The sequence below is a fragment of the Pongo pygmaeus genome, chromosome 14, assembly GCF_028885625.2.
Source record: "Pongo pygmaeus isolate AG05252 chromosome 14, NHGRI_mPonPyg2-v2.0_pri, whole genome shotgun sequence".
Classification (NCBI taxonomy): Eukaryota; Metazoa; Chordata; class Mammalia; order Primates; family Hominidae; genus Pongo; species Pongo pygmaeus.
The window spans coordinates 51,619,699-51,640,892 of record NC_072387.2 but is presented as its reverse complement, the minus strand read 5'-3'; the positions used below and the strand labels follow the sequence as shown (position 1 = coordinate 51,640,892).

The following is a 21,194-nucleotide window of genomic DNA, read 5'->3' as shown; positions in this document are numbered from 1 at the left end:
TGCCGCCGCCTCCTCCCAAAGTGCTGGGATTACAGGCGTGAGTCACCATGCCCAGCCAAAATAAATACAAAATCATGTCAATAGGTACAGAAAATTCAACACACATTCATAATAAAAGCTTTCAGTCAAGCTTCTGCACAGCAAAAGAAATAATCAGCAGAATAAACAGACAACCCACAGAGTGGGTGAAAATCTTCACAAACTGTGTATCTGACAAAGGGCTAATATACAGAATCTACAAGAAACTCAAACCAATCAGCAAGAAAAAAATAAATAATCCCATCAAAAAGTGGGCTAAGGACATGAAAAGACAATTCTCAAAAGAATATACACAAATGGCCAACAAACATATTTAAAAAAATGCTCAATACCACTAATTATCAGGGATAATGCAAATCAAAACCACAATGCCATACCATCTAACTCCTCCAAGAATGGCCATAATTAAAAAATCAAAAAAAAATATACATGTTGGCGTGGATGTGGTGAAAAGCAAACACTGTTACACTGCTGGTGGGAGTATAAACTAGTACAACCACTATGGAAAATAGTATGGAGATTCCTTAAAGAAGTAAAAGATCTACCATTTGATCCAGCAATCCCACTACTAGGTATCTTTCCACAGGAAAAGTCATTATGTGAAAAAGACACTTGCACACACATTTATAGCAGCATAATTCACAATTGCAAAAATATGGAACCAGCTTAAATGCCCATCAACCAGCATGAGGATAAAGAAAATATGGTACATATATATAATGGAATACTACTCAGTCATAAAAAGAAATAAAATAATGGCATTTGCAGCAACCTGGATGGAATTGGAGACCATTATTCTATGCAAAGTAACTCCGGAATGGAAAACCAGACATTTGTATATTCTCACTTATAAGTGAAAGCTAAGCTATGAGGACACAAGGGCATAAGAATGATATAATGGACTTTGGAGACTTGGGGGGAAAGAGAGAAAAGGGAGATGAGGGATGAAAGACTACACATTAGGTACAGTGTACACTGCTTGGGCGATGAGTGCACCAAAATCTCAGAAATCACCACAAAAAAGCTTTTCCATGCAAACCAAACACCACTTGTTCCCCCAAAACTACTGAAATAAAAGTAAATAATAAATAACAACACTAAATGAGAATGGATTAAACAATCCCAATCAAAAGGCAAAGGCTGTCAGACTGGATTAAATTACAACATGATCCAGCCAGGTGCAGTGGCTCAATGCCTATAATCCCAGCACTTTGGGAGGCAGGAGGATCACTTGAGCTCAGTAGTTTGAGGCTAGCCTGAGCAATATAGCAAGACCCTGTTTCTATTAAAAAATAGAAGAAAAGCAAACTAACATGAGCCAACTATATGTTCTCTACAGGAGACACACTTTAGATTTGAAGACAAAAATACTGAAAGTAAAAGGATGGAAAAAGACATATCCTGACAGCAGCAATCACTGAAAAGCTAGAGTGGCTAATGAGACAAAGTAAACTTTGAAACCAAAAACGTTATTAGAGACAAAAAGGGACACTCCGTAATGAAAAATGGGCCAATCAATCTGGAAGATGAAACAACTGTAAACATATGTGCACCTAACAATAGAGCACCAAAATATATGAAGCAAAAACCAACCGAAGCAAAAACCAACCAAAGCAAAAACAAACTAAGAAATGAAGAATAAACACTAGCTAATACCCCACTTTCAATAACAGAACAACCACACAAAAGATCAACAAGGAAACAGAAGACTTAATACTATAAACTAACAAGACCTAACACATATTTATAGAACACTACCCAACAACAGAATACGCAATTTTTCTCAAATGCACAGAGGATATTCTCCAGGACAGAGCATATAATAGGCCATAAAACAAACCTTAGTAAGTTGAAAAGGACAGAAATAATACACTGTATTCTCCGACCATAATAGAATGATATTAAACATGAATAACACCACCCACAGCGCATGGGACACCGCGATAGCAGTGCGCAGAGAAATGTATTGCTGTAAGTGTCTATGTTAAAAAGGAAGATGGCTGGGCACAGTGGGTCACACTTGTAATCCCAGCACTTTGGGAGGTGACGGGGGTGCGGATCACTTAATCTCAGGAATTTGAGACCAGCCTGGGCAACAGGGCAAAACCCTATCTCTACAAAAAATACAAAAATTAGCTGAGCAAGGTGGCATGTGCCTGTAGTCCCAGCTACTCAGGAGGCTAAGGTGGAAGCATCACTTAAGCCTGGGAGGTCGAGGCTGCAGTGAGCTATGACTGTGCCACTGCACTCCAGTCTGGGTGACAGAATGAGACCTTGTTTCAAAAAAAAAAAAAAAAGAGTTCAAATCAATAACTTAACCTTCAACCTAAGACAATGGAAAAAGAAGAGAAACAACTGTATGTCAATAAATTACATAATTTAGAGAAAATGGACAAGCTCCTAAGATACAAACTACTGATACTGACTCAAGAAGAGACAACTTGAATATTCCTGTAACAAGAGACTGAATCAGTAAACAAAAAACTACCCACAAAGAAAAGCCCAGCCTCTGATGGCTTATAAAAGAAAGAACATTTCCTAATTTATTTTGTAAAGCCTACATTATCTTCACACCAAAACCAGACAAAGATATCATAAGAAAGCTACTGATCAATATATCTTATAAGTGTGGATGCAAAGATACTAAAACACAATACTAGCAAACCAAACCCAGCAACATATAAAAAGAATTATAAACCACAACCAACCAAGGGATGCAGGAATTATAAACCTTGCATCCCTGTGGGATTTAACACAGGGATGCAAGTTTGGTTTAACCACCAAAAAATAAATATAGCCAATCTCATCAAAAGAAAATAAAATATTCATAATGATCTCAATACATGGAGAAAAAGCATTTGACAAAATTCAACACCCTTTCGTGAAAAAAGCACCTAGCAAACTAGGAATAGAGAGAAGTTCTCTAAGTGTTAGTATGTTTGTAGATAAAAAGCATCTATAAAAAACCCACAGACTGAATGAGCAAAGACTGGATGCTTTTCCCTAAGATCAGAAGCAAGACAAGGATGTCTGTTCTTAATTATAATGGAGGTTCAAGCCAGTCTAATGAGCTTAAAAAAGAAAAAGACATCCAGATTGGAAAGCAAGAAGTAAGACTATCACTATTCATAGGTGACATGATCTTGTATACTGAAAATCCTAAAGAATCCACTAATAACTATTAGACCTAATAAATAAGTTCAGCAAGGTTGTGGGATAAAAGATCAATATACAACTTAATTGTATTTCTATACATTTATAATAAACAACCTGAAAATAAAATTATAAAAATAATTTCATTCACAATAGCATTAAAAAGAATAAAACAGGAATAAACTTGACAAAAGTCCAAAACTCAGACCTGTAAACTACAAAACACTATTGAAAGAAATTAAGATCTAAATAAACAGAAAAACATCATGTCTCTGTGGATCAGAAGACTTAACACTGTTAAAATGGCAAAATTCCCCAGTCTAATTTACAGATTTAATGCAATCCTTATCAAAAATCTCAGCTGATTTCCTTGTAGAAATTGAGAAGCTGGTTCTAAAATTCATATGGAATTATTATGGAAGGACCAAGAACAGCCAAAACAACTCTACAAAATAAGAATAAAGTAGGAGGACTCACATTTCACAATATTAAAACTTACTACAAAGCAACAGTAATCAAGACAGTGTGGTACTAGGACAAGGACAGACAGACTGATCAATGGAACTGAACTGAGAACAGGAAGATGAGGGGACAATAGCTAAAGGGGTTTGTTCCTGAGGTGATGAAAATGTTCCAAAATTGAGTGTGATGTTTGCACATGTCTGAGAATATACCAGAACTACTGAACTGTATACCTTAAATGGATGAATTGAATTGTATGGTATGTGAATTATATCTCAATATAGCATTAAAAAAATAATGTAGAGACAAGGGGATCTGAAGAAAAATATTTGAGTCTGATTTGGTTTATCAGATCATTAGAGAATCACAGAAACCCAGAGTTGGAAGGGTCTGAAAAGGTTCTACCTCTTACCCAATAAATGAATTCCTTCTATGACATCCCTAATAAGTTGCTTTCTAGTAGTTTTCAATCAAATTACCTTTGCTGCCTCTATCTGCCATCACTTTTTCCATTGCTGTAGCTCCAGTGCCTAGAAGAGTACCCTGTTCTACCCACTTCCAGAAAGCCTCAATTAATTACTAGCTGACTGATGTCTTACGTTCCAGCTAGAAGAAAAGTCTTCCTTATGGGGGTCAAATTTTCACTACTTAGTTTCTTCTCAGTGAACATAATTCTGTCCTCATAGAGGCATAGAAGAGGGACTTCACATATACATGCCACATTTTAAGTATTTGATATTGCATAGATCCCCTCTAAGTTTCTCAGTATAGCAAATTTTCTTTTTCTCTAACCATTGCTTTGGCCAAAAACCTAGGAGTCATCTTTCCTCATTTTTTCTTACGCCTGATTCATAAGCTTTGTTGGGTGTTCCTTCAAAATATATTTTGAATTAGACCTTTTTTTTTGAGAAGGAGTTTCGCTCTTGTTGCCCAGCCTAGAGTGCAATGGCTAGATCTTGGCTCACCACAACCTCTGCCTCCCGGGTTCAAGTGATTCTCCTGCCTCAGCCTCTTGAGTAGCTGGGATTACAGCCACCATGCCCGGCTAATTTTGTATTTTTAACAGAGATGGGGTTTCTCCATGTAGGTCAGGCTGGTCTCGAACTCCCGACCTCAGGTGATCTGCCCGCCTCGGCCTCCCAAAGTGCTGGGATTACAGGAATGAGCCACCGTGCCTGGCCTAGACCTTTTTTTTCCCCCTCTTTACCTCCTCTACTACAACAACCCTCATCCAAAACAGTATCATTCTCTTGGATTACTACAGTTTTCTCTAGTGACTTCCTTGCTTCCACTCTTGACTCCCTATTTGCTTCATAGCTGCCAAAATAGTCTTCCTAATACTGCAAAACAGGTAATAGCATTCCCATAATGCCTAAAAGTAAAACCTGTAGTTTGTAGTATGGCTTGCAAGCCACTCCATCATTTAGACTTGGGCTTCCTCTCCATTTGTATTTCCTATCACTCTCCCTTTTGCTTCCTATGCTCCAGCTGATCTGCTTATAATTCCAGAAACAAACCATATGTTCTCATTTCAGGACCTATGCACTTGGTGTTTCTTCAGCCTGAAATATTCTTTCTTCATTTTGCATGACTTACTGCCTTAGGTCTCTACTCAAATATTATCTCCTTAGAGAGAATTTCTAAGAAGGCTGTAAGTAAATCAGCAACCGCCTCCCCTCCAGCTGCCATTCTCTAACTCATGCTCTGCTTTTTCTTCAAAGCACTTATGATCCATGACATCATGGACATTTTTTATATCAGCCTTTTCTGCAAAACAAACCACCCCAAAACTTAGTGGCTAAAAGCAACAATGTTCTTTTTATTTCTCACTTTTCTGTGGATTGGTAGGGTGGTTCTTCTGAGCTGGGTGGTCCAGGATGTCCTCACTAGGGCCTAAGCTGGGATAGCTAGGCCTCTCTCTACTTGGTCTTTCTTCCATCAGGAGGAGAGCTTAGTCTTCTTCACTTGGTGGACTCAAGGAGCTAAGAAGGTAAGAGCTGAAGCTGCAATGCTTCTTGAGGCCTAGGCTCAGAAATCACATGTCATTTTTTGCTATATTCTATTGGTCAAAGCAAATGACAAAGGCCATCCTGAATACAATGGGTGAAAAATCAGACCACCTCTTGGTGGGAGGAGCTATGAAGAATCTGTGGCCATTTTTCAACTACCAATTACCTATCTACTATTGTCTCTCACAGTGGAATATAAGATTCATAACAGCAAGGTCTTTGGTTATCTTCTTCAGTATCTAGTGCATTATCTGGCTTACATTAAGTACTCAATAAATTTTGTTGAATGAATAATTGCTTATATGACATTGTTTCCAGACACCTCATGATCCTGTTCAATTTCCTCTAAGTAGTATTTGGTTTGTCAGTATCCTTAAAAAATCTGGGATCCAGAAACAGACACAAAATTCTAGATAAGATCTAAATGCCTAGCTCAGTACAGCTTGATAAATATTAATTGAATGAATGCATAACAAATAAATACAGAAGATTGCAGTAATATTTGGTCTTTAATAAAGATACTATGTGTCCTTTATGCAGCTTAGGACTGCATAAAATTTTTAGCAGCTTTTATGCTGTTGAATCTTACAGGCCTTGAGATCAAATACATGTCCCATGGCTCTTTTCCACGTGAAACACTGCCAAATCTCTGTCCCACAGTTATACAATTGACTTTTGAGACTTAAAACATTACATTTATTTCCCCCAAAATTTAATCTCTTCGAAATCATCACCTTCTCTAGTTGATCATTTCCATTGACACACAAACCTGCTAAAAATTACTCTTCCTCTTCCTCTTCCTCACAAAACTTCTCAAAATAGCTGTGTATATAAGCCAACTCAACTTCCGCATCTTTTCACTCCTTAGCCCTGCACCAATTAAAACTGTTTTTTAAGGTCATCAAAGTCTTCCAATGTGGAAAAAATACTCTGGACCCTCCTCTCTATCCTTATTTTAATGGTTCTCACAGCAGCATTCAGCCCAGTTGATCACTTGGTTTCCTTAAATATATTCCTTTCTTAGCTTCTATGGTATCATTTTCTCCTTACATTTTTTTCCTTCTGTCCCCTTGGATGATTTCCCCTTTTCTAACTTGATCTATAAAAGTGTTTGGTTCCTTAGACCTGGATCCTCGGGGTTTTTTCCTCCTATTTCTTATCCATACTTTCACTTTTCATGACCTCTTAAGGCTGGTTTCAACACCATCTTAAACTGACGATTCTTAAGTCCAGTCTGCTTCTCTGAACTCTAGAGTAATTTATTCAATTCCTATTCTCCATTTCCACTTGGACAATCTACTGACTAATTCATTTAACATCAAGACAGTATTTTTTTTCTCCTAAACCTGTTTACAATCACCTGTCCACTCTAGATCATCCCCATTTCAGTAAATAGCTCCACCATCTACCTAATTTTTTGACTCAGAAATCAACAGGAAATACTAAATTTCCTGTATCAAATCAAGCAGCAGTAACTGTTGCTTCTGTTTCTAAAAACATAAGTCAAATTCACTTTCTTGTCTCCCTCCTAAACTAGGTCATCATTATTTCTCACTCAGATTACTGTACCAGCCTCCTGGATGACCGGCTAGCCAATTAATTTGTCCTACTGTCTCAAAAGTAACTTTCTGTACTTTTGCTTTTGGTTATGATGGAGTAGTGTGTTAGATGCTCACATTAAAAGCAACTAAAAAAAGCCAGACAAAATTCACAACAAAAATGAAACAACCACTAAAAAACCCCACCTGTTGAATTAGTGTTATAAAGAAACTTCTAAGAAAACCATGGCTTGAGGGTCCGAAGATTCCGGAAGGGGAGGAAACTTAGAGAGGTAAAATGACATTCTGAAATTGCTTTTTCCCTTAGATTATTTGATGATTCTTGGTGTAAGGCAAGAAATTAAAAGTATGGGCAATGGACACAAGAAGTCTGCTGCTGGGGGCAGGCAAGGCTTCTTGCAGTCTCACAAGCTACTAAGACAAAAATTGTAGACTCAAAGATTTAGAACTCAACTGAAAAAGGCAAGTTTGAAAATAGAGCCTGATACACAGCTGATTTTTCCCTCTAAGTATATACCAAAGTTCTGAACTTGTACAGGGTAGAAGCAAAGTAGAAAGTTTCTGAAAAAAGCAAGAAGCTTCTGAAAAGTTTTCAGAAGTTTCAAAATGCTAAGGAGACTGTGATTAGAGATCAGAACCTGCCACGCATAGGGACCCCACCGAACACCCCAGAAACCCAGTTGGAACCCTTAGAGCAGTGGTTCTCAAACATTAGTGTACATTAGAATCAACTGGAGGGCTTCATAAAACACAAAATGCTAGGCCCCAAACCCAGGTTTTCTGCTTAAGTAGGTCTAGGGTGGAACCTAAGAGTTTGCATGTCTAACAAGTGCCCAGGGGAAGCTGCTGACAGTGTGGGGACCACATCTTTAGAAATACTGATAAAATGAAATACACCAACATTTGGATGATTTGTAACTCTCAGCGAAGCAGTATTTCCCAAATGACCAATTAATGATGTTACAAAATCACAGATGGGAAAAAAAAATTCAAAGTAAAAGACAGACCAATGGATTTTAATATAATAGACTTTGAAAGTTCATTGGCATGGTTTCAGGTTCCAAAATGCAACTAATCTTTAAGAAACTACCACTTGTTGAGTTCTGGTTTAGTAGCAAGGAAGAATATCTGCAATTAACTAAAAAGACGAATAAAATACTCTTTCCTTTCCCAACTACCTATTTGTGTGAAGTCGTATTTTCTTCATAAATTTAAACAAAACAACATATCACAAGAGAATGAATGTAGAGGTTGATATAAATATCAGGGTATTTTCTGTTAAGCCAGACATTAAAAGAGGTGTGCGAAAATGTAAAACAATATCACTTTACTCATTAGTCTTCAAAAATTTTATCGTGGAAAAGATAAATTTTTATAAAGATTATGTTATCTATATTAATATATAACAAGTTTAATATTTTAGAATGAATTAATAGGTACATTTAAACTTTCTCAGTTTTAGGCCAGCATAGTGGCTCATGCCTGTAATCTCAGCAGTTTGAGAGGCCAAGGTGGGAGGACTGCTTGAGTCCAGGAGTTAGGGACCAGCCTGGGCAACATAGTGAGAGTCCATTTATACAAAGATAAAAATAAAAAATTAGCTGGGTATGTTGGCACACACCTATTGTCTCAAGTACTTGAGAGGCTAGGGTGAGAGGATTGCTTGAGTCTGAGAGGCCAAGGCTGAAGTGAGCTGTGATCACACCACTGCACTCCAGCCTGGGCAATGGAACAAGACCCTGTCTCAGTGAACACAAAGAAAAAGAAAAAGAAAACAATTTATCAGTGTTAATTTCTATTACTGTAAATACTCACAGATAGAATCCATATAAAGTCTTTTTTGGTCTGAGACAAAAAAGTTTGAAAACTGTTCCTTTCATACAAAATGTATGGCATTCAAAAAAATTACTTTGCATACAAACAGAAGGCCTGAAAACCAAATAACTATGAGTAATATATTTAAGAAAACAGAGGAAAGATGGAAAAGATACATAAAATTACAGAGAATTGGATTTCATAAAAAAGAATCAACTGGAAATTTTAGAAATGACATTAAGAGCTTAATAGATAGTTTAAGAGGAAATTAGACAGTGTAGAAGAAAGAACAATGAACTGGAAAAAATTAATAGTCCTAGTATTACTTGAGGAGTGGCCAAAGTAATATTTTATTTCAGACTGTAGTAAGTCAAGAGAGTATTCTGTATTCTTTGGACAGTCACTAAAGAAACAGTTTTGTTTTCTCTGAGACAGGGTCTCACTCTGTCACCTAGGTTGGAGTACAGTAGCATGATCATAGCTCACTGTAGCCTCCATCTCTCAGGCTTAAGCAATCATCCCACCTCAGCTTCGCAAGCAGCTGGAACAACTGGCATGTGCCACCCTGTCCAGCTAATTTTTTAAAATTTTTACTGGAGAAAGGGTCTTGCTATGTTGCCCAGGCTGGTCTTGAATTCCTGAGCCCAAGCAATCCTCCTGCCCAGGCCTCCCAAAATAAATTGTCTTTTAAAAAAATGTATCTATCAAGTTACTAAAGAAAAAAGTATAAAATTTTTAAAAAACAGAACCAGCTAAAAGTCAAGGATCAGAAAAAGGAATATAGGTGAGTCAAATAGAAAACAAAAAGTAACACACATATATGTGTGTGTGTGTGTATATGTGTGTATGTATATATTCAAATACCAGTAAACTACATTAAATGTAAAAGGACTGAATAGTTACATTAAAAGTCTAAAATTGTCACACTTAAAACGACTGCATGCTGCTTGCAAGAGACAAACCAACAAGCGAGTTACAAAAAGGCTGAAAATAAAAAGATGGAAAAAAGATATACCATGTAAACACTAACCAAATGAAAGTTGGTACAGCTATACATATTTTCGATAAGGTAGGCTTTATGGCAAAAAGCACTACTATAAACAATGAGAGATATTTAAAACAAGGGAGAAATACATATGTAAGATATAACAATCCTAAATCATTTGCCCCCAAAATCCTTTTCACCATAAACAAACAAAAACCTAAATGAAGAAACAGACAAATCCACAATCACTGTAGGAGGTTTTACCCCTATCTTAACAGATAATGGAGTAGGCAGACAAGAAATAGTAAGAATGCAGAAGATCTGAACAATACAGTCAACAAACTTTACTCACATATCTAGAAGACTGCATCGAGTAACTGCAGAATATATATTCTGTTCAAGTGATCACAAATTTTTCCCAAAATTGACCATGTGCTAGATTATTGAAATCAGAGTATGTTCTCTTCCCAAATGGAATTAAACTAGAAAGCAATACTATAGAGATAACTACAAAACCCTCTATTGTTAAAAAATGAAGGAATGCATGTCAAATAACACACGTCAAAGAAAAAAATCATAATGAAAATTATAGCATTTTGAACTGAATGACAGCCGAAACCAGTGATCTGACTATTCATTTCAAAAAATTAGAAAAAGAACAGCAAATAAACTCAAAGATAGTGGAAGGAATGAAATAACAATGATGCAAAAAATTATTTTATAAATAGAGATTAATAAGAGATGATACAAATAAATTACTAATATTGGGAATAAAAATGTGGCTTAACACTGTAATTACAAACATTACCAAGGTAATAAGAAGATATTATGAACCCATTTATAACAATAGACCTGAAATTTTAGGTGAAATGAACAAATTCCTAAGAAAAAAACTAACCAAAATGATATTAAGGAGAAATGAAAAATATGAAAGAGATGTGGATCTTTTAAATAACCTGAATTGGCCAGGTGCAGTGGCTCACACCTGTAATCCCAGCACTTTGAGAGGCCGAGGCAGGCAGAACACCTGACGTCAGGAGTTCATGACCAGCCTGGCCAGCATGTTGAAACACCATCTCTACTAAATAATCTACAAAAATTAGCCAGGCGTGGTGGCACACACCTGTAGTCTCAGCTACTCGGGAGGCTGAGGCAGGAGAATCACTTGAACTCGGGAGGTGGAGGTTGCAGTGAGCAGAGATCGTGCCACTGCACTCCAGCCTAAGTGACAGAGTGTATCAAAAATAAAAAATAAAGAAATAAAAAAAAAAAACAAATAAATTGAATCTGTAATTTTAAATCTTCCCACAAAGAAGTCTCCAAGCCCAGATGGCTTCATTTGTGAACTCTTACAAATACCTAGAAATAAGACTAATCTCACTTTGGGAGGCCAAGGTGGGTGGATCACGATGTCAGGAGATCGAGACCATCCTGGCTAACACAGTGAAACCCCATCTCTACTAAAATACAAAGAAATTAGCCGGGTGTGGTGGTGGGCGCCTGTAGTCCCAGCTACTCAGGAGGCTGAGGCAGGAGAATGGTGTGAACCCAGGAGGCGGAGTTTGCAGTGAGCCAAGATTGTACCACTACACTCCAGCCTGGGCAACAGAGCAAGGCTCCATCTCAAAAAAAAAAAAGAAGAAAGAAAGAAGACTAATCTTACACAAACGTTCAGAAAGTAAAGAATGCTGCCCAATTTCTTTTAAGAGGCCAGAGCGCCTTGATAACAATATTTGTCAACTTTCAAAAAAAGGCAAAATAACCAGCTATTTTTTTTTCATAAATAGAGGCAAAATTTTCCCCTTTAATTTATGCCATGCATAGGAAATCTTTGCCTAAGTCTATGTTTTCTTTTATATGGAAGTTTGTTTTACCTTTCATATTTAGGTTTGTTAAATTAAATAAGCAGGATGCCATTAGCCTGGGGCTGTCTCTGTACTTAGTTCCTACGTAATGAACTACGACCTAACTTAGTACTTCCACAAACTGAAACCCAACTTAGAAGTATAACAAACAGATAGTTTCAGCTGATCACAAGCAGCCAACTCATCACACCATGCTCAAACAAGGTAAATGCTTCATCATACCATGCCCATGCAAAATAAGGCAGATGCCTAGCTGAAGCCAATCAGGTAATTTATCTGCTTTGCTTCTGTATCTGGCCTATAAAAGCTTGCTGCTCATGCTGTTAAGGGCATCGTCTGAACCTCTTCTGGTTCTGAGTGCTGCCCAATTCATGAATCATTCATTGCTCAAATAAACTCTGTGAAATTTGTCTGAAGTTTTTCTTTTAACAGGTTATAACCCATTAAGAATTAATTTTGCATATGGCATCACATGATTCATTTTTCCCATATGCATATATATGGATAGATTGGTGTCACTGCCTTGACTAACGTTAAGACACCACCAGTTTTACCCACCAATATTTTTACACCATCAGTGCAAAGGTTGGCAAAGTGAAAAAGGAATATAGTTATGATTTGTGCACTTTTCTGCCCATATATTACACTTTTATTAAAGTATACTTAAAAATAAAAAATTAGAGATTGAGGATGAAAGAAAAATGACTTCTTAAAAGGTATACTGAATTATATCACTCTACTGTTTAAAAGTTGCCAGTAACTTCCCTTTGCATTTAGAACAAAGTTAAAATCTTATATAGAACCCACAGTATTTCATTATCATAATACATACCTAGTTTTAAAAATCTGGGTACTACTTTATCTCATGGTATCTTTCCACTTGCCTATTATATTCCTATCACACTAATTTTCCTTCAGGTCCTTAAGCACAATAAATTCTTTCCTCCCTCAGAGGCTTTGCACATTAGCCCTTTTACTTTCTTTACCACTTTTCACACAGCTACCTCCTTCTCATCCTGTACGTCTCCTCACAGAGGTTTTCCCAGTCATCCTATGTAAAGTTGCCTCTCTCTTATGTTTTATATCTTAGCTCATTATACCCTTTATTGCCTTGCTACAACTTGAAATAGGTTTACTTATTTTTTATCTGCTCCTCCACTGGAATGCATGATCCCACGGGGACAGAGATCTAATTGTCTTGTTGAAGCTGTCTTAAGATTTAGCACAATGCCTGGCACATAGTAGGTGCTAAATAAATAATTTTTGAGTAAATGGAAGATTAGTGTCAGGTTGTTTCCTATCAATCTAATCTAAGAAATTATTTAATGTATTAGTTATCGCTCCCAATTCTGTTTTACCTACCAAGTGTTTGCCTTGTTTTTATCCATGTTTAATTCATTTACTCACCAAAAAAACTTATGAATTTAGAGTTTATGATGTGTCAGCCATGTAAGTTATAAAGAATAAGCCACGTTCTCTACTTTTAAGGATCTCAGCATTTATCAAGGAAAATCAATGCATAAAACAAAATTATCTCTTTACCAAAAATTTAGTTAACACAAAGCCTTAAATCTAAAATGTTGAAATGAAGGGAAAAGAAAGATGAACCCTCCAAAACAAACAGTCCAGTAAATGTATCAAAAAACCATCACCTTTTCTTAGTGAATCCATGATGACTCTTGGGGATTACCTCTTTCTTTTTCTAAATATTTAGAACACATTTTTAAATGTAATATACTGTAAGAAATTACAATATATTATTACCAGGACTTCAAATAAAAATTAGCTTATTATACAATGAGAGTAATTAGAGAAAATCCATTCAACAGTATAATTACTTTGACTTGTTTTTAATCCCAATATTTAATTTTGACTTAAACACTCTAATAAGGAAGTGTGAGAATACCGTGTGTTTACTGAAAGGCGTATAAGTGGGAAAAGGTTGAGAATCTCCCCACTGCGGGCAGGCAGATTTCATCTAAATGCAAGAAAGAACTTTCTCGTAGTTAGAGCTGTCCAGCAGTACAGCAAGCTGCCTTGTGAAACAGGAAGCTCTTAATCACTAAAAGTCTTGAAGGTGAGCTAATAGGACATTTTCCCCGGGACAGAGCAGAAAGCCCAGATTTAGGAGGCAGCATTGATTAGATCAGTGCCTCTCAAGCTACGGCAAAGGTGTACTTTTTAAATATTTCAAACATTTCCAATCTGTAGTGGACCAATACTTTTACACGGTACAAAAGTATCACACATTTGGGTATCGTGGCGATGTTATAAAGCTTTCTAAATGTTTACTTTTGATTTCTGTTTTTAACTTGCACAAACTGGACTGGTAAGAATAGGCAAAATACACATTAATTAAGACTGCATTAGACAGCCTGTAAGAAATCTCTGAGCAATCTGTCCTCTCCCCTTCTATATTCACTACGCATTACTGTAAAACTACTCATTTCATAACCACTAACCTCTTTCTTCATCAATTTAAGAAAAGCAGTAATCTAAAAGATATTAGCCTTGAAAGCGTTAGATCAAGACCCAAGATGTTTTTACTGCATTAATTTTTTATCTCACTACATTGAAAAAGAAAAATTTCCTTTTTACCAAAATACGTCTGAATGCCTATTTAAAACTAATTACAAAAATTTATTTTCAGCCATTTCCCACACCTAATTTTCTGGTGTCACTTTCTTTGCACAGCTGATAATGAAATGTGTAACAAATTATAGTTGGTCACACATTTGAAATTCCAAACTTGTTCTATCAGCTGGTAGCAAAACCAACAGAAAAGTTCCTTGGGGGTGGGTGGGGAAACATATTCATGAATTCAGAAGCACTGGAAATGAGATTTAAGTATTTCCAACTACCTATAATACCCAGTGGTGACCTGGCTAAAGTAAATATGTTGAAGGATTCTAAGAAGAAGAAACAAAATTAAAAGCTGCCCATTCTCATACTTCCCCAAATACTCTTGGATTTCGCTTTCCAAAGGCAATGAGGCATTTTTGTTTAAAATCTGTTAGTTTCCCATTGAAAACAAAACAATCTTCCTTCTCAAAAGATAACTTTGAGATTTATGAGCTATCATCTCTCAACTCCATCAAAGAGAGAAGTTCCAACATTCCTATCACTACACTTTTACTAGAGCAGGAGTTCTTAACTGTGAGTATATGGATGGGTTTTAGGAAGTGCATGAACTTTCTGAAACTCCAAATGTTTATAAATTTTGGGTGAATAAGCAGTTATATGGAAAAAAAGTCCACAGTTGTCAATATATTCTCAGAGGGAACAATAATCCAAAAACATTAAAAGCGTCTTTCTTAAGTTAAAAATCTGATCTGAACAGAAACACAGGGTACAGCCTCTACATTAATTGAATAGGCATAAAATGTTATTAAATCATGCAAACAAAAAGGACTTTAGAAATAAATCCTGTCATTTTGTAAATAATAAAACTCATATTTGGAGTTAAAGGAGTGTTCAAGGCCTCAATGCTGGCTAGAAGGTAGAAGCCAAAGAAAAATGCTGATCCCTTGCTCTGAAGTCCATTCTTTCACACCCAGCTACCCCACACAGGGCCAGACTAAAGGATATTAGTAAGCCCACTATAGTCAACAATCCCACCTCGAATAAATACACCATCTCAAAATAAATCGTAATTCTTTAAACACTACTGGCTCATAAGATAGCCCACAATGCAAAGTAAATGAGCTGAGTGAATCTTTCAGTAACTGTTGAAACTGTTCAGAAATTTTTAGCAAAACCTCTTTTCAAAGTTTATTCTCATGTTTATTCACACTAAAGAATAGTAAGTGCAAAAACCAACAGAGATGATGCTTAGCGAAAAAAACTTTTATAGTAAGTAATTAAGTGAGAAAGCTGAAAAAGAATGCCTTATTTTGGTACTGGTTAGGATGGAGAGGAATCCAAAATTTGTTTTTAATTTTTTTGAAATAATTAGGAAACTGAAAGTCTGTAAATAAGAATCCAAGAAACCCTTCACTTTCCTCCCCCACCCTCCTTTGACTTCTGAAATACAGTGTAACTTTCTACCATCTGTTATTTTAAAGCAGAAACAGCAATGAACATATGGGCTTTCTCTCTCAAGCAGCTGTAGTGTAGTTAAAGTTATAATAATTGTCTTTCTGTAAGATAAATTTACATTAAAAACCTGGCCAGTTAAAAACAAATGGCTCAGCCTCAGAGCCTTCCAGAATAAAATTAAGAAATTCAGAATCATCTATGACATATTACATTCACAGATTTGGAGGAAATCCTCTAACTCTTGTGCTTTTACATTGAAGGTTACATAAATACAATTTGTGATGCCCAAATCAGTTTATACAACCAAAGAGTCCATAACTTGTGTTTTTGGTTTTTCTTGATAAAAATGGTAGGCGCATCAGATGGGTTCAGGAAGTCATATATAAAAACCAGCAACTAAGTTCTTGAAAGCAGATAATATAAATCCACTACTTGTGTGAATCACTGAACTCCAATCTAAATGCTCATTTATGAGGAAAAAATCACAATACGTGTGGCGCACAAACTTCCATCTCAACTATATATCATTTATAATGACTTTATCTGAAAGGAATTCACAGCATATTTTGATATACATATTATGAAAAATAGGAATTCTACCTACCTTTATCTGGGTGATTCAAAATCATGACTCTCCTATGAGCTGTTCTAATCTTAGCCTTGCCAGCAGATGGGCTGTGAAAAGAAATTAAAGTGCTTATAATAAATAGCGCCAAATGCAGATTATAAATTAAGGGTTTATATGGGTTTCAAGAAATTATACCTAATGAGAATTTCACCATCTTGTGGACAAATACGAAATTACAGCTTTCCACTTAATTCCACTAACCATCAAAATAAATCATTGATTCAATGTTACATGTGTTTTTCTTCTGTCCTTTGTAATGCCAATTCTTATTCTCAATCAATTTAGAAAACAAAACAAGATATAGGTTAGGGGAGTCAGCTTCTGCAGACAATACTGTAAGTTTGAAAACTTATGCTTCTAAGTTATTTGGGGGGAAGGCGGCATATACGGTGTAGCAGACAAGTATTTGGATTCCAGAGGTATACTGCTGGACTTTTTTTTTTTTTCTCTCAAGAAGGAGGAGTCTTGCTCTGTTGCCCAGGTTGGAGTGCAGTGGCATGATCTCAGCTCACTGCAACCTCCACCTCCCAGGTTCAAGTGATTCTCCTGCCTCAGCCTCCTGAGTAGCTGGGATTACAGACGCACACCACCACACCCGGCTAATTTTTGTATTTTAGTAGAGACAGGGTTTCATCATGTTGTCCAGGCCAGTCTCGAACTCCTGACCTCGTGATCCGCCCACCTCGGCCTCCCAAAGTGCTAGGATTACAGGTGTAAGCTTCCACGCCTGACCCACTGCTGGATTTTAATCCCAGCATTGCCACTTAAGATTGGGTAAGCTTGATCAAATTTTTATCCTCTTGGTGCTTCAGTTTCGTCACTGTAAAACAGGGCTAGAGCAACTGTAAGGATTAAATGAGTCAATGCCTACAAAGTGTTAGAACAGTACCTGGAATGTAGCAAGTGCTTCATTATAGTTATCTTTTACCTTTACAGAGGATCTCAAAACTCTTTATGTCTCATAGTTATTTAGCTTTGTGGGGAAAAAAAAAACAAAAACCCATGGGAAAAGCTTGGCTGTTAAAGCTTATGCTATAAACAAAAATTAAAGTAGATAATTAAATAATCCTAAAATTATTTGGGTAAAACCCAATGTATCCAGTATTGGAAATGTTGCTTATTAGTACATTTTCTAGGCAAGGAAAAAAAAATTAACACTAACAACAACAAAATCCTACTACTGCTACTTAATAGCTATACTATCTTGTTTAAGCTACTTAACTTTTCTGAGTTTCAAATGGGGATAATAATTATTGTAAAGCTCAAAATAATTTAATTTGCATGGATGAACCACAACGTAATAGCTAAAAGCATGTGCTTTTACAGTTAGTCAGAAACACGTTCAAATTCTTGATTCTACTACTTATTAGCTGTGAAAGTATGTCTTGCTTAAACTCGGTTGCAATTTTCTCATACGTAGCATACACGTAATAAAACCTACCCCAGGTTTATTTTAAAGATAAATTAGATAATATAAGTAAAAAGATTAACATAACCTAGCACACATGAAAGTAAAGGATGTTTATGAGACTGTATTAGATATCTCCTGCATTTTGAAAATAAAGTGTAACTAACCTAACTTAACATTTCTTGGATGGCTCGCAGCATTGTCATTATTACCAATTAAACTCTCAAGGTCTGCAGATGTTTACTTGTCCTCCTACTAAATGGACCTAGAATGTTATTCATTTAAGTTCTATTTTGAACAGTGCCTCCCCTATGCTATCAGTTGTCAATCCTTGATTCTGCTATTGTTCTAGTCTTCAGCAGTTCCTTGCTAGTTACTTGCTACCTCTGATCTGTGGGTAAGTGACACACCACCAAGCACATTAAAATGCACTATTAAGTGCTGAGTAAGCACATAAAATAGTCTTCCATGAGTAAAATGAATTAAATATTTTCCTATAAGGACTTAAGGGTATTCTTCTTGGCTGTTTACCTATGTCTTTGAGGCAGCATTCTAAACTTATTTTGGCTTGCAGGTACCTCCCAGATAGACAATTAAACATTGTCTGGTTAAAAGACTACTGAATTTTGAGAAAGTAACTATTAAACATCATACCAGAGGTATGAACACTATACTGTTTAATTGCCTATTAAGAAATAAAAAAATATTATACTGAAAAATTACAGCTCAATGATTTCAAGTTCTGTGGCTAATCTACATTTATCAACTCCTTTTTTTTGCTACACAGGTGCTCTGTGGCACATCTTGCCTTTATTACTTACGTTTTCTAGCTGTTCTGTATGTATTTGGCATGTCGTGTTAGGTAAATTCTAAATAACTTTAGGGCTGAAGCTATGATTTGTATCTTAAAATAGAAATTAGGATTGCAGGCCGGGCGCAGTAGCTCACGCCTGTAATCCCAGCACTTTGGGAGGCCGAGGCGGGCGGATCACAAGGTAAGGAGATCGAGACCATCCTGGCTAACATGGTGAATCCCTGTCTCTACTAAAACTACAACAAATTAGCCAGGCGTGGTGGCAGGTGCCTGTGGTCCCAGCTACTTGGGAGGCTGAGGCAGGAAAATGGCATGAACCCGGGAGGCGGAGCTTGCAGTGAGCCAAGATTGCGCCACTGCACTCCAGCCTGGGCGAACAGAGCAAGACTCCGTCTCAAAAAAAAAAAAAAAAAATCATGAATGTGCATCATTTCAGATAATATACAATATTGTTGATAGGTTCTTAAAAACTGTGATTTTAAGCAAAATGATGTATGGCAGGTCCCTAAATAATGTCATTTCCTTCAACATCCTTTCTTTATAACATTGATTTAAAAAAATTGGTTTCATTATAGTCATTTTGTTTAAAGTCACAGTTTACAAGAACCCATGGGCGATATTAAGTGAGGACTTACTATACCAGGTATAAAAACAATTTTCCTGGGCAGCTTTGTAAAATAATTCAGGCTTTTTGTTATAGACATGAGTTATATTGCAGGACACTATTCTCTTGCAAGGAAAAACACAAGGCAAAGACTCAAATATGCATTTCAATAAATAATTCTCATATGCAATATGTCAGAATGTATAGTATCATCTAGAACACATACAGTATTTTTAAAATAGGTTATCAAAAGGATCAGCTCCATTTTGCCTTCACCTACCTGTTATATAGTCTACATAGCTGAGATTCAATGAATATACTCACATCTTAAAATTATCTTGTCATAATCAACATTGCCTGACTGAAAAGAAAGGGCTAGAGGAAAGCAGATAAGTTTTATTTACCTTTCCACTTAATGTGTTAGGGCAAATATCTAGCTTCTGCGTTCGTGACAGACATGGAAAGAAACAGGAGTGAAATTTTTTTCAGCACCTGATATTTGGTAGGTATTATATAAAAAGGTATTATCATATCATTCTTATATTATTCCAACAAGGCAGAATATTATTACTCTCAATTCAAAAATGACGAAGCCAAAGTATAGAAAAGCTGAAAACAAAACAAAACAAAAAAGCTTGACCAAGATCATACAGGGCAGCGCCTAAGCGACAGAATCAGGGCAAGAATCTGCTTTGCTTGGCTGACATTTATTGAGTAGTTAGTAAGTACCATGTGTTGCAGACATATGTTCACTGTGACACTATTTACAACAGCAAAGATATGGAATCAACCTAAATGCCCATCAGTGGTAGACAGGATAAAGAAAATGTGGTACATATACACCATGGAATACTATGCAGCCACAAAAAATAATGAGATCACAGGCTTTGCAGGAACATGGATGAACTGGAAGCCATTATCCTCAGCAAACTAATGCAGAAACAGAAAACCAAATATCACATGTTCTCACTTACATGTGGGAGCTAAATAGTAAGAGGGGAAAAACAGACACTGAGGCCTACCTGAGGGTGGAGGGTAGGAGGTAAGAGAGGAGCAGAAAAAATAACTATTGGGTACTAGGCTTAGTACTTGGGTGACAAAATAATCTATGCAACAAACCCCTGTGACATGAGTTTATCTTTATAATAAACCTGCACGTGTAACCCTGAACCTAAAAGTTTAAAAAAGAAAAAACAAACTTCCAAAAAAAGAAGTTCACATATATTATATAATTTAATCTTCACGGCAACCTTATGCAGTTAAAACTAATCTATTATCTCTATTTTACAGATGATGAAACTGGGGTCACCCATTTAATAGGTGTTAAACTGGCATTTGTATGCAGATATACTTGATACCAGAGTCTGCGCTCTTAATCACTGAATTTTCCAAGTGAATTTTATACAGCTTTCAGTTCTATGGGATAAAAATTTATAAATATATATCTTAAGAGAATGTAAAAATATAGTCAACTCCTGTCTGCCCTAACAACGTAAGTGCCCTGCATAATATTAAAGAATTATCCTCAAAAACCTTTGTACTTGGTTTTATAATGTGTTTCATACTCAGATTTCAAGATAATCAACAGGGTATTTTGGGAGGCCAATAAAAGTTCAGGAAAAATAACAATGCCATTCTGAATGATATTAAGCAAGAAATAGTTGGCAGTATAGCAAACTTCCTAATCTGACTCTCATGCTTAAAATCATTTCCTATTTTCTATTGTCTGATAAGGAGAGATCTCATCTAAGAAGAGATGAGAGGGTTCTTCACAACTTTGCCTGTTTTTTTGTTTTGTTTTGTTTTTTTAGGGGA

The 21,194-nt window shown here is 36.2% G+C and overlaps 1 protein-coding gene across 1 annotated transcript in view; it reads right to left on the bottom strand.

Annotated features, from left to right (window-relative positions):
* DNAJC15 (DnaJ heat shock protein family (Hsp40) member C15) overlaps positions 1-21,194 on the bottom strand; it is a 79,465-nt gene that overhangs the window by 6,355 nt on the left and 51,916 nt on the right. The window contains exon 5 of the mRNA XM_054447000.2: positions 16,530-16,600. Within this exon, the coding sequence (XP_054302975.2) occupies positions 16,530-16,600 (71 nt within the window). The remainder of the gene's footprint in view (positions 1-16,529; positions 16,601-21,194) is intronic.